This window comes from Typopeltis vanoorti, chromosome 5, assembly GCF_054136105.1.
Source record: "Typopeltis vanoorti isolate ZY-2024b chromosome 5, IOZ_Tvanoo_1.0, whole genome shotgun sequence".
Classification (NCBI taxonomy): Eukaryota; Metazoa; Arthropoda; class Arachnida; order Uropygi; family Thelyphonidae; genus Typopeltis; species Typopeltis vanoorti.
This window is the reverse complement of record NC_143553.1, coordinates 132,353,459-132,370,524: the sequence shown is the minus strand read 5'-3', so window position 1 is coordinate 132,370,524 and position 17,066 is coordinate 132,353,459. Positions and strand designations below refer to the sequence as shown.

General features: G+C 34.4%; 1 protein-coding gene across 1 annotated transcript in view; it reads right to left on the bottom strand.

The window, feature by feature from the left end:
• Larp7 (La related protein 7) overlaps positions 1-17,066 on the bottom strand; it is a 207,987-nt gene that overhangs the window by 50,139 nt on the left and 140,782 nt on the right. The window contains exons 7-8 of the mRNA XM_090393486.1: positions 15,405-15,574; positions 2,406-2,554 (exon numbers count right to left, since the gene is read on the bottom strand). Of these exons, the coding sequence (XP_090249612.1) occupies positions 2,406-2,554; positions 15,405-15,574 (319 nt within the window). The remainder of the gene's footprint in view (positions 1-2,405; positions 2,555-15,404; positions 15,575-17,066) is intronic.

The following is a 17,066-nucleotide window of genomic DNA, read 5'->3' as shown; positions in this document are numbered from 1 at the left end:
ATTTTCTATTATGGTCTATAACAAGAAGTCAAGTTATGTTTTTTAAGATTTTGGTAATTTTTTCCGAGGTGCCTCGGATGTAGGGAATGGTGATGGATTTAGAGTAATCCTTGTTGTGAAGGGGGAAAGGGTTGTGGTTTACTGGTTTCAATATTTTTTGGATTTTTTTTTTTTTTTGGGGGGGGGGGGGGGAGAATAGCCGTTCAGTGGTTAGGGCATTGTCATTTGAATAGATTAGTTTAGCCTATTTGTATAATGTCTTAATAACTCCATATTGTTGTGAGGTGTGTGTGTGGGGGGGAATTGTTGGTGAATGTATCTGCCTGTATGGGTGGGTTTTCTATAAACTGAGAAAACCAATATAGCAGAGTATATAAGTTCTTTTCGCTATACCCTTTGGTATTATTAATTTGGTCTAGCTACTCACTGATGAAGCCTCAATAAAGGCTGAAACCGGTCTGTGTAGTGACATCCCACCATAATGTAATAACAGCATACATTTCCTAGGAAATGTATGCTGTTAAACTGGGAAATACCAAGAATAGCGATCAGAACTTTCCCCACCTTTGCAACGAGTTGCCCGTGTTTGTACTACGTTCTAGGACTACTTGCATTTAGCTCATGCTAGTATTCGCCGATATTTTTATAGTTTTTTATACTATATTTGGCATGAAACTCTCTGATTCCAATCTTTGAGTTTCTTATTCGGTTTTAAAACAATGTGGGATCTAATATCCCCTTCATTTAATTAATGAGAAAACCAAGGTTCCACCAGGCTAGAAGGTGACTAGTGTGTCTAGGAAAGGGAGGCTGTTGTTTTCCCTCTTTTCCAGGGTGAACTTGATTCTGGAGTGTTGGTTGTTTAATGTGTTAAGAAGGAGAGGAGTGCATCAGAGCTATGTGGCGAAATAGCGAACACATCATCAATGCAGCGAAGCCATATGGTTGGTTTTTGTGGGGCAGAGTTGAAGGCTTTCCTCTTCAAAAGTCTCCATAAAGAAGTTGGCCAAGGGTGAGGAGAGTGGCTGTCCCCTCTATTTGTTTGTAGAATTTTCCCTGCCAAACGAAATAGCCTGAGTTCATTGTGAACTGTGAAGCTAAATTTCCTCCCGATATCTCAGCTCTATTTCATATATATGCATAAATGATGCAAATAAAAAATTTATTTATATAATATATGCAAATGAAAGCAGTTATTCTGAATAGCTTGGCTTAAGAAAACACTCCAACTAGTTTGGTCATCAATCTACACCATAAAAGATTTTCCATTTTGGAAATAAGATTGTCACATTTACAAAATACTGTAGTATTAATTAATGTAGCACTTTTCACTTCGCTGAGAACTTTGTTTATAACAACTAACAACAGTAGTGCGAGGCAAGTTTAGCTTGTGGCCTATCTCGGTGTCTGATACAACATCGTCCCTAAATTTAATAATTTTAATCTTAGCATATAACATAATAGGTTTATATGTCTTCTTTCCACCAGAAGCAACAGTATTCCTACTTTGAATTTTATCTGCTCTTATTAACAACAAAATAAAATAATTATAAACTGTTTATAATTCGTAGTAAACACCAAAAACAGAACAGCAGCAAGCTATAACATTGAAAATAAAATGAATTCATGAATATCACACATCATTTGAGTCACAGCAGCATCACACTACTAAACCCATTATATGAGCAAATGTGGTGTTGTGTAAATGGGCACTGGTCATAATTGAAAAGTGTCACATGAGCAGATCATCGTAATGTGGGGTATTACTATATATAGTTCAAAAGGTACTTCCCACAGTTCTTTAGGATGCAGAAGCTTGGGTTATCAAACAGAAGAAAGAACAAAGATGGACATGCTTTGAAAACAAAGCATGTCCATCTTTGTTTAAGGAAAATAAAGAGAGAGAGAAGCTTCTACTACTACTACTACTACACACACACACACACACACACACACACACACACACACACACACACACACAAGGGGTGGGGGTCTGGGAAATTCTGATAAACACCTAGAACAAAAAATATAAAGAAAAGAAAAGATATTTTCTGAAAAAATATTTTTACATGAAAAAAAAAATTATGAAAAAACATTTTTTATATGAAAAAAGAAATTATGAAAAAATATTTTTGTTCTAGGTGTTTATCAGAACCAGACCCCCCCCTTTCACGTGTGTGTGTGTGTGTGGTGAAAGCTGTTTTAAGGAATAAAGGAACCATTACATGAGAATTATACTACTGATTCACAAACATACTGGACCAATGAGTTTATAGAAAACAGATCCGACAGAGTACTAAGTACATGCTTATTCATTTTGTCTATTCAAACAATGAATTATAAGTAATTTTATTAACGATTTTATTACTGAACAAAAAATCTCAATAACCATGGTAAAAACATACTTTGGCATAACACGAAGAGATATAGCCTCAAGTTCATCTGGATTTTTAGATTTTCTTCTTGAACGTCTTTTCTTTTTCTTAATTTTAGATTTTTTTTGATCTTCTTTGTTAATTTCAATCTCTTGAGCAGGTTCTTCTAATGCAGCAATCTGCAAAATATCAAAGATTAATGCAGTTATAAAACGAACCTAATTATCTCAGTTACTGTTATAACAAAAAGAGGAACTGGTATTAAAGCACACTTCCTTTCAGATGTATATATTGCTATGAATTATGGGAAAGATCACTATCCAAACCAGTTACAACCTTTATGAGGTCTTATTAGCAGGAGTTGAATCCAGGAAGATACCAAGGTTCAATTAATGCAGATGTAATTTTTTTATGACCTTTCCCAAAATGCATAGAAATATACACATATTTCTATGCATTTTTCATATATATATTTCATACACAAAATGCATAGAAATAACTGCTTTGCATTATGGGATACTAAGTAACTAATGTGAAGTCAATAGCCTGGTCAATATACAAATAGCCTAGTCATGAAGATACTTTATGTGCAAACTTTGTTTGCCTTACAACTTGAATAAAGGATTAAATGATATAATTTCTTCTTTTTTTCTTCACTTCATTGGGCATCTACAGATGCTGTATGGTCACTCCGATGCTGTACGGTCACTCCGAAAAGCAAACAACAGGACTACATGGTGAGGCCTTGTATGGCACATAAAAATAATTTTATGTGCCATACAAGGCCTCACCATGTAGTCCTGTTGTTTGCTTTTCTGGCGGCCTCAACTCTCTGAAGATCAGTCACTCCACACACGCCATCCATCTATCTCATTGATGGTCTACCCCTACCTCTAATTTCTTGTCATGTATAATATACAGAACTTATTTTGTATATTTTCAACATAGTGCAAAGAAAGGAATTCCATCAATTATTTTTCCATCGACAGGAAACTGATTGTATATTTCTTGTAAATAGTATAACAATCAGATATGGAGGGAATGATTAATTCATTCTCTATACATCTATATCTACTAAATGGCATGCAATAAAGTTATTTTTTTTTTAGTATATTACTAAAAAAAAGTAATTCTATGTTTTTAGATATATATATATATGAATTACTTCAGTTTTTATTTATTTTAGCAGTAGCAAGAACAAATAAATGGAAAAGGAATGGATGAAGAACCAATGGTCCAAGAATACTATTTCTTTTTAGTAATAAGTAAAATGAATTTTATGTTTTTATTTTTATAATTTTTACAATGAAAGAAATTAACAATGAACAACACTATTTAGAAAAAAGCAATATTACAAGGAATTCTATGTGCAAAAACAAAGTTGAATGGTTTGATCCTTCATTCATAACTCAAACAGATTCAGAGATATGGAAAACCAATCCCAGAGAAATCCAAGTCAAAATAATTTTTAAAAAATTGTATATAGTATGCATTTCACTGGTTGGCCAAGTATTTTTATTCTTATGTTACCTAAGTACAATCAAACAAAAGATTGCAAGTGAAAGATCTTCATGATTAGTCTTCTCACAGTAGATAATTTCACATGAATTTTTTCTTTGGATACCATAACACAGTGTTTCTCAACCTTTCTAAGCTCAAGGACCAGTAAAATGCCTAAAACAATTCTACAGATCACTAAGTTACAGAGGCATAGCTGGGGGAGGAGGGGCAATCCACCCCAGGTAGCACTTTTTTGGCGTTTAAGAAATCTTGCCATACTGTCTATAAAACAGCAACTGAGTGATGAAATAGACTTCGACAATGTCATCGACGATTTAGTGAACAGAAAAAAGGAAGAAAACTAACATTTTAGAATGTTGGAATTAAAATTTTACTTCAAAAATAAACATAGTGTTTTTAATTTATTTCACTATACATCGTTTTAACTTCGTAATTTTTTTAAAAACCTATGTAGGAATTACCAACATTTAAAAAACTTTGCCATTTATAACATAATAAATCTAAAAGCATATTTTGAATACATATGGAAACAATTAATTAAATTGGAAATAAACGATTAAAAGTGTATCATTGAAAAGTTTTAATTATTATTAAACAAATAAATAATATGATATAATTATGTTACTACTTACTTTTAATGAGATGGTTGAGCTTCTCGACCCTTGCAGAGTTGCTGGATATCTGGCTCAATATTGGTCAACTTCAGTCGAAGATCGGCACACACACTAAGACGATTGCTGTATTTTGTTTTTATTTGAAGGAGCGATGAAAATCCTTTCTCACAAAGATAGGTTGTAGAAAACTACATGGCGATTTTCAATGCTTCTTCAGATAATTCAAGAAATTCATTTCTCACTGAAGGCGACATCCAAAATTGAGCCAAACCAAGATCACGGAATTGCATTTTAAGTACACTGTCACTTGAAAGCTCAATTAACTGTTCTTTTTTCGATAATGAAAGGTAGTTTGCATGACTGCAAGCCTGAAATGGATGCGAACCCACAGAAATTTCTTATAAAAGTTATTCGGAAAATATGTTTCAAAATTCCGTTTCAGATTTTTGAGGTGGTCACAAACCCTTTCCAGAAACTTAGAATCAACAAAAAGATCATTTTCCACTAAAAAGGATTCCAATGTTGGAAAATTGTCTGTCATTTACATAATTAATCCATAAAACCAGTTTTTTCTCAAATACCTTTATTTTGTCAAAGGCATCAAGAACAGTTAAAAAATTTCCTTGAAGGGAGAGATTTAGTTCATTTAATTTCGAAAAAATGTCTGAAAGATAGGATAATGTTGATAACAATGCTCCATCAACAAGGAATGATGCAAAATTAGAATTAGGTTCATTTACAAATAATAAAACTTTGCGCCTTAATTGAAATAACCTTGTTAGTACTTTGCCCCTGGAAAGCCAAATTTCAGAATGAAGCAAAAGTTGTATATATTTACTGCCCATTTCATCGCAGAGTACTGAAAATATATTTAACAGTCTAGCTTTAATGAAATTAATTAGCTTTTAACAGCGTTGTATAGCACAGTTTTAAATTCTGTGGCATTCCTTCGGAGGCTAACGCTTCCTTATGTATGAAACAATGTACCCAATTCATATCCAGAGCTACTTCCTTGACCATAGAAACAACCCCACTATGCCTGCCTGTAAGAGTGAGAGCTCCATTCGAACAGAAGCCTATACATTTTTCCCACTGGATCCCTTTGTCTATTATGTAATTATTGAGAGTGTGAAATATTTCTTCTCCAGTTGTTCGGGATGGCAAAGTTCTACAAAACAGAATATCATGATGAATGTTATCATGCACATATCTTACGTAGCATATTAACTGCACATCATTTGTAACATCAGTAGTCTCGTCTATTTGTAACGCATAATAAGGGCTCTTCTCAACTCTTTCGATTAACTGAGATTCTAGATCATCTGCTGTATCATTAATTCTGTGGCCGACATCTCATTTGAAAGAGGAATCAAATCAACATCTTTTAGTAACTTGTTGCCAAACACAGTTTTTACGACATCTTTTATAGCTGGAAGTAACAAATTTTCCCCGATAAAATGAGGTTTCCCTGTTTTCGCTATGCACAAACTTAACAGATAGGATGCTTCCAGTGCCTTGCTATTAATGGAACCCATGGCCGAAACTATATCTTTCCCATGATTTAATGTCCCTAGCGTAGCTGAAAAAATTCAATTGGCTTATTTTTCACATTAAAATGATTAGTTTCCAAATGTCAGAATTTCGCAGGTTTCATGCACTTGTTCGACAACACTTCATAACACAAAACACATTGAGGTTTCTGTTCACTTTCATCTCCACACCAAGTAAACCCGAATTCCAAATATGAACTGTTATATTTCCTACTGTATTTTTTCTTTGAACTGCTTGTTTCTTCTACTTTAATAGTATCAGATTTACTCGCCATTACAACATATGTATCACAATTAGGGTTAGCATCACCTGTTTCATTTGCTCTTATTTTCAAAGTCCTAGTTCTAAGCCACTTTTCCATTATTAAAAAACGTTTCCGAAAAATATATAAATACTGGGGTTAACTCATGACACACTTTGTCCAAATATCACTTAGAACTTCTGAAGATATACTGAGCCTTGGTTGAAGGAGGGAAACCTTCAATAATAAAAATCAATAAACAAGATCGATTAATTTGTTTTGTTTGGATAATTAAAAAAATTATATATATTTAATTAATTTAAGTCTACCTGCAGACCACAGGTTGAGAAAACTGCCATAACACATAGCACACTTCCTTCTCGGGCATAGGGTGGCATGAATAATGGTGAGAGTCAGTACCCAGAGGAGTATGACTTTTATATTGCATTTATTTATAAAAAAATAAAACTTTTAAGAATCTAAAAAGTATTCTTCAATGATCCCCCTAATATTTGTTAATCATAGGCATTTTCAACATACCTTGATTATTTGCTTAAATGATCTGCCAACACTTCAGTAATGTTGTTCTCCTCTCAGACTGATTCTGTTAGGATGGTAAGCTGCACTGACCATGAATTTTTATCTTTTATTCTATGAGAGTTTCATCCTTTGAATACTATTTTTAATTTCTGCTATAATTAAGAATTTAACTGAAAAATTCATATTTTCTTTTGCTGCGATTTCTTTGATTGAGAATGTCAGTATCCTATCCCCCCCCCAACTCCCTGGATTTGCTCATCTGACTGATAGATCAAGGGACGAGCTTTGTTTATACGCTCAAAACTTCATATAGTACTGTTTTGTAGAGTTATTCATTATCAATAAAGCTGATTAAGTTTTACTGAGTTATTGAGCATTTTCACTGAGTAAAACTGTTCAATCTGAAGTTTTTCAGTTATTTGGTGGGTGTCAACACTTTCAGTCAGTCTAGTGGCATTGTTCATCTTATATAGTACGTCAGTGCTACCACTCCCTAGATAACTTACCCAAGGAATGAGTGAAAACAATCTATACGTTTGATTTTTATAAAGTATCAAACTTATTATAGTTTGATACTACACTATAATAAGTTTAGTTATATATGTAACTACTTATTATATAAATGCTCATGGGGACAAAAATCAAAATTATAACACATGCAACTGAAAAACAGAAAAGAAAGGTAAAGGAGATGGCAGTTCTCATAGCTACAAATGATTTTATCAGTAATAAATATCATATGAAAAGGATGTGAAATGAAGCAAGAATAATAGTGAGAAAGCAAAAATCATTAGAAAGTTGTTACCAAGATATGACAGTACTGAATTAAGAAAGGCAATAGAAAATAATTTAATGCACAGGCTGTGTAGAAGGAATGGTTGCAAGTTTCTAAGTGAGCTTGAGGAAAGAATCGATTTATATAAGAGGGATGAGCTGTACTTGAATGCATTTGGCATCAGGAATCTGGAGAAATTATTTATTGGTACGAGACCAAATATCAAGAGTCGGGGGAAACAGAATCATGATGGAAGAAATAGTAAGAATCTATAAATAAGAGGAACTAAAATAAAGCAGTTTTTTGCACATATAATTTATAAAAAGTGCTATGTTGTTAAGAAATAACCCCATTCCCTTAAATGAAAGTTGTACTATTATGTGTTAATTTTGCTGTAAAAGCTTCTAGCACTTAACATTATCATGGTTCAAAACTGATTTCATCAAGTTTTATTTTATTGATCTAAAATTCGGCATTGAATGTGTGCTTAATTATGGGAATAATTATGATAAAAGTATGATTATATGTTTGTCTAGTATGAACTTATTTAGTATGTGCAGTGATGTCTGCAAAAGTGAAGCATTAGAAATAGAAGTCTGCAGGTTGCCAAACTGAGCCATGCAGACTACAGAAGTAAGAATACAAAAAGCCTGGAGGTAACTTATTATACCTGTATTCAAATATCAGAAGTATCAGGAACAAAGAGATAAGTTTGTTAATTCAGTGAATATGTTCTGATCTCAGATTATGGGCATTAGTGAGAACTGATTCTCAGAGGCAGATATACTAACTGGTATCCAGAGTACAGCATTTTAGGAAAGATAGGAGAGGAGGGGGGAAGGATGTGCTGTCAATGATATCAGATTATTTGAGTATAGTTAGGGTAGAAAGCTATGACTGCAATATCAATAATTGTCCACGTTTGAAGTGGACAATTATTGCTGGTGTGAAGCAGAGTAAAATAAGATCAAATATATAATGGGATGTTGTTACAATAGCAAATGAATGGAAATTCAAGAAAAGGAGTGATAGCTGGTATGAGCGATTATTATTATTAAGATAATCCTCCAGGCAATTAGGGACTCATCAAGGAAGGCCACATATTATCCACACCAACTGTCATACCTTTTCTTGAATTCATTCACACTACGTGTACTCACACCCTCCAAAGGCAAAATAATCATGCTATGAGAAAAAAATCCAGCTTTCACCCCCCCCCCCCTCTTCACTGCATTCATTCTCAACTTCAATGAATGACTTCTTGCCCTCCACCACCCTCCATAAAATGAAAAATCCCATCTATTGGCATCCTGTATGACTCTTTCAGAAGTTTAAGTCTCAATCATATCACCCTTCTTTCTCCTTTTTGCTAAAGTCTGCAAGCCCACAACTTCTCAATCTCTCTTCATAATTTATTCTGCAATCCTGATATCACATTTAACACTATTTGCATTCTCTTCACTGTATCAACATCACCACAAAAACCAAGATTCACCTGCAGACAATAGTTCAAGTGAGGTCGCATCAATCAATCAATCATGACTTCCTTATCCTAACATGTTCAGGTTCGTTTTAGCATTGCAATTGTCCTCTAAGTTGTATTTACAATCTTTGCAATATGGCGCTTGAACTTCATCACTAAAACTTCAAAATCCCTAGCCTGATCAGTTCCACCAATATAATATGACATGGGATATCTCATCACACCAAAATGCATGACTTTACATTTACTAACATTAAACTGACAGCCATTTTCACATGTGCAAAATTCCAGCTAATTCAGATCATTCTACAAGTTGCATATCAACTGCATTCCTAATTAACCCTGTCTAGTTTTACATTATTAGTAAACAGCCACGTGTCACCTGTCAAATTCTTCCCAATGTCATTAATGTAAAAGATTGAATCACAATGGATAATCCTTGTGGTACACCACTGGTCACCTTAAATCTTGCCAACTCGCATCCCTCATATGACTTTTTGATATGTCAGTCAGCCATCCTCCTATGCATGCTAATATTTTATAATACACTCTGTATCCTCCTTCAACATATGCAACAGTTTTCCATGCTGTATCCTGTCAAAAGCTTTAGCAAAGTCCAAACGTATCATGATGTATCTATTCCACTGGCCTAACTCAGCTATAACATTATGACCTTCCCTTAGTAAATCCATGCTGTTCACTACAAAGTATAGATTTTCTGTCACCCTCATTCCTGTATACAAGATCTTACTAACTTTTCCAAAATCTTTACCACCATTCCAGAGATAATAGGTCAATAAGTTGGACACATCAGTCTTTGCACACTCTTGTGCAATGGAATTATTATACTTTCCACTTCTGTGGAAGCTTCCTTGTTCTGAGGCTCAAATTTATGTGATATGTGGCATCCCTCAATAAGTCCTTGACTCCTTTGGAGGGCTCTGGTAATAATAGGAATACCCAAACCATAGACACTTTCTAGTCTCTTGCTAAATTAAACAACTGGTGCCCTTTCTAAAAATTTTATTTACTTTTGTGACAATATCCAATCATTTTCACTAAAAGAGAATCAGAAAACTTTATCAGAAAGAATTAATGAACATCAATACTACAGTGAATATGGGAAACCTTAAGTCTGGTCTGCATAGTACTGACACTAAATACGGTATCCTGTGGAATGAAATTAGTCTTCTCCATAGAAGCAGTTTTAAATATGAATGCTTTTCAAAGAAAGTTGTGAAGCTCTTTTACACTGGCCTAGACTGGATCAGAATGATTCTCCCCCCCCCTCCTCCCAAAAAATTTAGGAGATTTTCATCTTATGTAAATATCAAAAACAGCTTTTAATATTATTTTCTAGCATGTGGCAACCATTTTTAATTGGTAAACTGAACTGTTGTATGTATTTTGTATTTCTGTTCTTTGATTTACTTGTTTCCACATAATGATGATGTATGGTTATTTTCAGTATGAAATATTTGTACTTTTCATTAAACTTTACCACTGTGGTTATTGTGTAATTTTTGTTGTTTTCAAGTGTTTTGTTCTGAATCTTCTTCTCTCTTCTATCATCTATGTGGATGATGATGAGGCCGAATGAACTCTTTCCACTTCTGTCTGTCCCTGGAGAGTCTGAACAATTCTGTCCAGTTTGGTGTCACTTGTTGTGATTTGGTTTTCAGGTCCTCTTTTATTTTGTCCATTCATCTAATTCTGGGCCACTCTTTGGATCTTTTACCTTCCATCGTTGTATTCAGGGCTTTAGCTGGTAGTCTTTCTGTTCCCATTCTGGTCACATGGCCAAACCATCGCAGTCTTCTTTCTTGGATTTTGTCTATTATTATTATTTCTTGTTTTAGTCGTTTCCTTATGTCTTCATTTCTTAGTCTATCCAGCAGAGATACTCCAAGTAATCTTCTTAGCAAAACCATTTCTTCAGCCTTTTTGAGATTCCAGCATTCACTTCCATAGAGGAGTATTGGGAGGACCATTGTTTCATAGATTCTTACTTCTGTTACTTGTTTGATGTCTCTTGACTTCCATATTTTATTAAGTCGTCCAAAAGTTTGGGATGCCTGACTGATTCATCTGTTTATATCTTTTGTAATTTCACCATTGTACTCAATATCTCCTCCAAGGTAGGTGAAGTTTTCTACCTGCTCTAGATTCTTACTATCAATTTCCAGATTGGTGCTTCTTTTTCCTATTTGCATAATCTTTGTTTTGTCTATATTTATATTTAATCCAACTTTTATACATTCTTCCTTTATTTTATCAGAAATTCATTGTAGATTTTCTTCTGTGCTTGCAAGTAATGCAATGTCGTCTGCGAATTTTAAATTTGTTACATTTTTCCCATATATTTTGATTCCTGAGTCTTCATTTTTTAAGGCCTTACTGGTTGCTTCTTCCAGTGTAAGACTGAACAGGTCTGGTGACAGATTGCACCCCTGTCTTACTATGCTCTGTGTGTGGAACCAGTTGGTTAAGGTGTCCTCCATTTGTACTGCACTTTCAGAATTCTCATACAGATTCTTTATTATTCTTATAGTTTTGTTGGGAATTCCAAATTCTTCCACAGTTCTCTTTTATGGATTGAATCAAATGCCTGACAAAAGTCTAGGAAATTTATGTAGCAACTTTGGTTGTACTCTAGTGTCTTTTCTATTAGCTGTCTTAAGGTGAATAGTTGATCAATTGTGCTTTGTCCTGGTCTGAAACCTGCTTGTTCTTCTCCTAGTGTATGTATGGCTTAATTTGTTTTTGGAGTACTTTCATAAAACCTTACTAGGAATACTGAGAAGGCTAATGCCTCTGTAATTATTGCATTCTGTTTTATCTGCTTTTTTTGTATATAGGGGTTATAATTGATTTGGTCCAATCAATAGGCACTGCTTCATTTTTATAGATCCTTTCAAATAATGTTTTTAATGGTTACAAAATTGTTCCTTTCCTGCTTTTAAGAATTCTGCGTGTATTTGATCAATACCAGATGCTTTCTTAGTTTTAAGTTTTTCTCTGCTGTGTAATATTATTTCTTTGGTACAGATATTTGTTTCCTCTTCCATTTCAGTGGCTGGAATAGTAATATCCTGGGAGCTGTTTTTATTATATAAGTCTCTAAAGTATTCTTCCCATCTGGCCCTTTTTGTTTTACTTTCAATTAGTTGTCCGTCTTTGTTTTTGATCATTATCATTTTTGTCGTCTGTGTTCTTACTAATTTGGTCTATTCCATGGAGGTTATTTTCTTTTGATAGCTTCTCTGCCAATTTGCATTTTTCTTCTAACCAGTTATTCTCGTCTCTTTTTAACTAGTTTTCTAATTTCTCTGATTTTAGTTTCATGGTTTTCCTTTGATCACTTAACCTTTTTACTTCATTCGATATCCAATCCTTTTTATTTTCTCTTTCTGTGTAACCTATTGTATTTTCTGCTGATTTTAATATTATTTCCTTTAATATGCACCAATGTTCTTCGATGTTTATATTCTGTTTTGTTAGGTCCTTCAGGTTTTTATCTAGTTCTAGTTGATAGTTTCTTAGAATATTGTTGTCTTGTAGTTTTTTACATTCAGTCTCCTTTTGACTCTAAAAGTGCTTTCAGATTTTAACTTTATTCTTAGGTTTGCTAATACTAGCTTATGGTCTGATCCACAATTTGCAGAAAAGGATCTGCAATTTAAGATACTTGATTTCCATCTTTGGTTTACAATAATATAGTCTATCACATAATTGATTTGTCTGTCTGGTGGTGATATCCATGTTCAATTTCTTTGGGGTTTTTGGTTGTTTAAAGAGAGTATTGATTACTGTTAGTCTATTATTTGAGCAGGTTTAGCAGTCTTTCACCATGTTCATTGCTTTCTCCATACCCAAACTTTCTGATTACTCTTGGCCAGGTATCCCAGTCTTGGTCTACTTTTGCATTTAAGTCCCCCATTACAATTAGGAGATCTTGACTTGATGTCTGCTGTACTGCTTTTTGCAAATCTATAAAGAACTCCTCGATGTCTTCTTCTGATGATGTCAAAGTTGGTGAGTATACTTGAATAATAGTCAGTGATCCAAATGATGTTTTAAATCTTGCTTTAATTATCCTAGGTGAGATAGGATTGTAAGACAATAGAGAGTTTTGAGCCTTTGGTTTTAATATAAGTGCTACTCCCTTTTGGTGTTTGTTGTCCTCCCTACCTGAAGTTAAGATTTTGTACTGTCCATGGTGGAATTCTCCTTTTCCAGTCCATCTAGTTTTGCAGAGTCCAATCACTTCCCATCGGTAGTTGTCTAACTCATGCAGTAGTATTTCCAATGCTTCTTCTTGGTGAAGAGTTCTTACGTTCCATGTTCCTATGCTTGTTATGTCTGTCCTGTCTACTAGGTGATGTTTTGTTCCAATATCATATTTTTTGCCTTCACTATCTTGGTTCCCTAATAGTGGGCACGACCCTTGTTTGACTAGGCAACAGTCGAGCCGGAATGTATCTTTAGGTTGGTTAGAGTTCATTCAGTTTCAATGGGTTAAGTTTTGTCAAGTGTCAACCACCACTCCTTGACCTAAATTCAGCCGCTCCTAACATGGAGTACAGATGCTGTTTGCAGCCGATTCACCGAATACAGTTGCTGCTTGAGATCGCCATATCTGGCTACCCTCACGTTAATATTCAGCAATCCTTGCCTCTGACTGATAATTTGTCTTTGGTGTAATAGTTTGACTATTCAATCTATTTTGAGAGAGAGAGAGAGAGAAAAGACTCTGCCATTCGGTGATTATTCTATTCCTTTTCAACACTTGTGAAGTACTGACTATGAGTAAACACCATTCAAATAAATAAATAAATAAAATAAATAAAAATATTAAAAAACGAATATAGTAAAATGCATAAATAAGCAGGTAAATAACTCAGTTTATAATGCAATAAATAGCACTAAAATGTGAGAAATAATAAATTAAAATGTAGACAACACTAATAAAAATAAAATACTATGAATAGGAACAGTAACATAAATGCCCTATAGTGATAACTCTCAGCACTGTGAAAGAGGCAGGGACTAAACAAATCCATACAAAACTGAAAACGTGGTGTAAGTGTGAAATCAAAAATAGTACTACTACTACTATCTTTTTTTTTATTGAAGGAGAGACAACTAATCTTATCTAGATGATAACAAGGTGATATATTTTATCATTAATACTTGATATTTACTCTCATGAAATATCAGGATACTCTGACAGTACTAGATAGCTGCATTACTAGCTTTCTATCATCAATTTCCTCCATTATTTTTATTATTTACAAGCACCCAGTATTCTCAAATCTTACATTTCATCTTTCTAACTGCATCAATCCACCTAGATCTTGATCTTTCTTTGGGTTCTTTTTCCTGCCATCCTGTCAAACATTTGTTTTGCTAACCTGGAAGTTTCTTCCTAATATTTTCCCTTTTAATATGATTCTGCCACAACTCCCTTTATTTTTCTCATATCTGTGGTTGCCTATGATCAAGAATTTAACTCAGTTCTCCAAGAGCTTTAAAGTGCAATATATTTTTTTTTAAAAAAAAGCATTTTTACAATCAGACTGGGATGGGGAGATGCTTACAACAAAATGTTACTGGTTTTTAAGCTTAAATAATAAATCATAAAATAAAATGCTAATCTAAATAATAAATATAACGATGAATAATAAATCTGTTATCAAATAACTTTTTGATAACAATAAATGTTGCTGTTCACCTAACAAATTTAATGATAAGCTTCAAGATTTTCAGAATGGAAGAACATATAATGATACATTAACTTTCACTATAGCAAGCTAACAACCTCTCTCTCACTATAAACTACTGAAAAGTCCCAGTCAGAGACTGACAGGCAAAGTTCCATGATAAAAGCAATTCACTATGCCAAACTATTTCTGTAGTCACTACAAGTTTGCTATAGTGAATAACAGCTGTGCTACTGCACTTTGCTTGGGAACAAGTGACAGATTTTTTTATCAAAATCCATTTGATAAAAATAATAATAACTAAATAAAATTCCTTTAACCACAGACATAAGGAGATTAAGTCTATTTTTAAGAGAGTAATATGTGGTAAAAAAACGGTGATAAAAAATCTTAAATATCAAAATCATTTTTTAATATTTTTTTAAAAAATATGTCATATGGAAGACTTGATTATGGAAGTAAGTTCTATTTTAAAATGAAAATTTTCATTAGAAGTAACTTGATTAAAGGCAATTGATATTGTATGTGAATTCACAAGTACAAATTTATGTGGTAGAATGTTATTTTATTGTCATACCAACCTCAAGTGGCTTACTTTTATCTTTAACACATTCTTCCGATTTTTCATTATTAATTTTGATATGCTTTGTTTCTATTTCTTCATATTCCTCTTCCCTCTTACGCTTCCTCTCAGAAACATGATCTGACTGCATGTTATGATTGCAAGACTGGATATCTACACCTTGTCCATCTATCAAGAATCATTAAATAAGAAGCAAATTAAATGCTGATAAGAGTGAGTATGAAAAAATATTTTCCCACTTGTTTCTAGAGAGCTTGTGTATATCTACGCTGCTTGGAAAGAAGTCAATGGACACCCTGATGAGCAAGGTGCATCATGCCATGCCACATGTTCGTAGCTAGTATAAACTGGAGGAATATGATGCACCCAAGTCAGAGCAAATGGGTCTGGGTGAAAGAGCTGTGAGAAGGGAACTGACAAAGTTTGAAAGAGGCACTGTGATAGGATGCTATGTTGCAGGCCTATCAACATGTTCGACAATATGGTTGACAACAATCGGTGATATACTGAGATGGAAGTGCAGGGAGTGAACTGCAGTAGATGACCAACCACACTCACTGAACATGAATTCAGGGTGCTAAGATAGGATTATATGTAAAAACTACCATTTGTCAGCTAACACATTCAATGTGGAGTTCCAGGCATCGACTAGAACACAAATCTGCACAAAACATTCAGAACTGAGGCTCACAACATGGGTTTCCATGGTAGGACTGCAATATGCAAGCCCCACATTACCTGAACCAACATGCAGCATCGTCTTCAGTGTGAAAAGAGCATGCACTGAGACATGGAAGCTTTGAAAGCTGTGTTATGGAGTGATGAATCATGCTACACCCCTACCGAGCATATATATATATATACGGGTGTGGGTGTAGTGGATGCCAGGTAATTGTCTCTTACCAGAGTGTGTAACCTCAACTATGAAATTCAGAGGTGGTGGTGTGACGGTATGGTCCTGTTTTTCTGGTTTGACCTCGAACCTCTGTTTGTGGTATCAGAAATACTGAACTCCGAAAGGTATCAGAACATTCTGAACAATGCAATTATTATTTTTACTTGACACCTCCAGGGAGTCCAAAGACTCATTGAGGGAGGGCACCTACTTTGCCTGTCTCCACCACTTAGATCCACCAACCATAACTACACCAACGCCATCTACTGCCCACCACCACCACTACTAGTATTATCACAGACAATCACAAAAATCCATGCTCATGGCAGGATTCGAACCCAAAACCTTTTGGCTGGAGAGCAGATATGCTAACTGCTTAGCCAACCAGGCCGGCTACTTCCTACTTGCAATGCTTCCTACTTTGTGGCATTTCTATAAAAATGACCAATGTCTTTCAGTAAGACGATGCACCATGTCATAAGACTGCTGCTGTAACTGTGTGGTTTGTGGATGTCACCAAACTTGACTGGCCTCCAACAGAGCCCTGATCTCAATCCTATTGAACAGCTGTGGGATGAAGTGAAGCATCAGGTAAGGTTAAGTGATGTCAGTCCCACAAGAGCCCAGGACCTCATTACATGCCTACAGGAAAAAATGGTCCAAAATCTCCATTGATCCCTGTCTTGTGCTTGGGAAAATATGTCCCATAGGATTGCTGCAGTCATCGCAGCAAAAGGAGGTTCAACATCTTATTAAGGTTGGTGC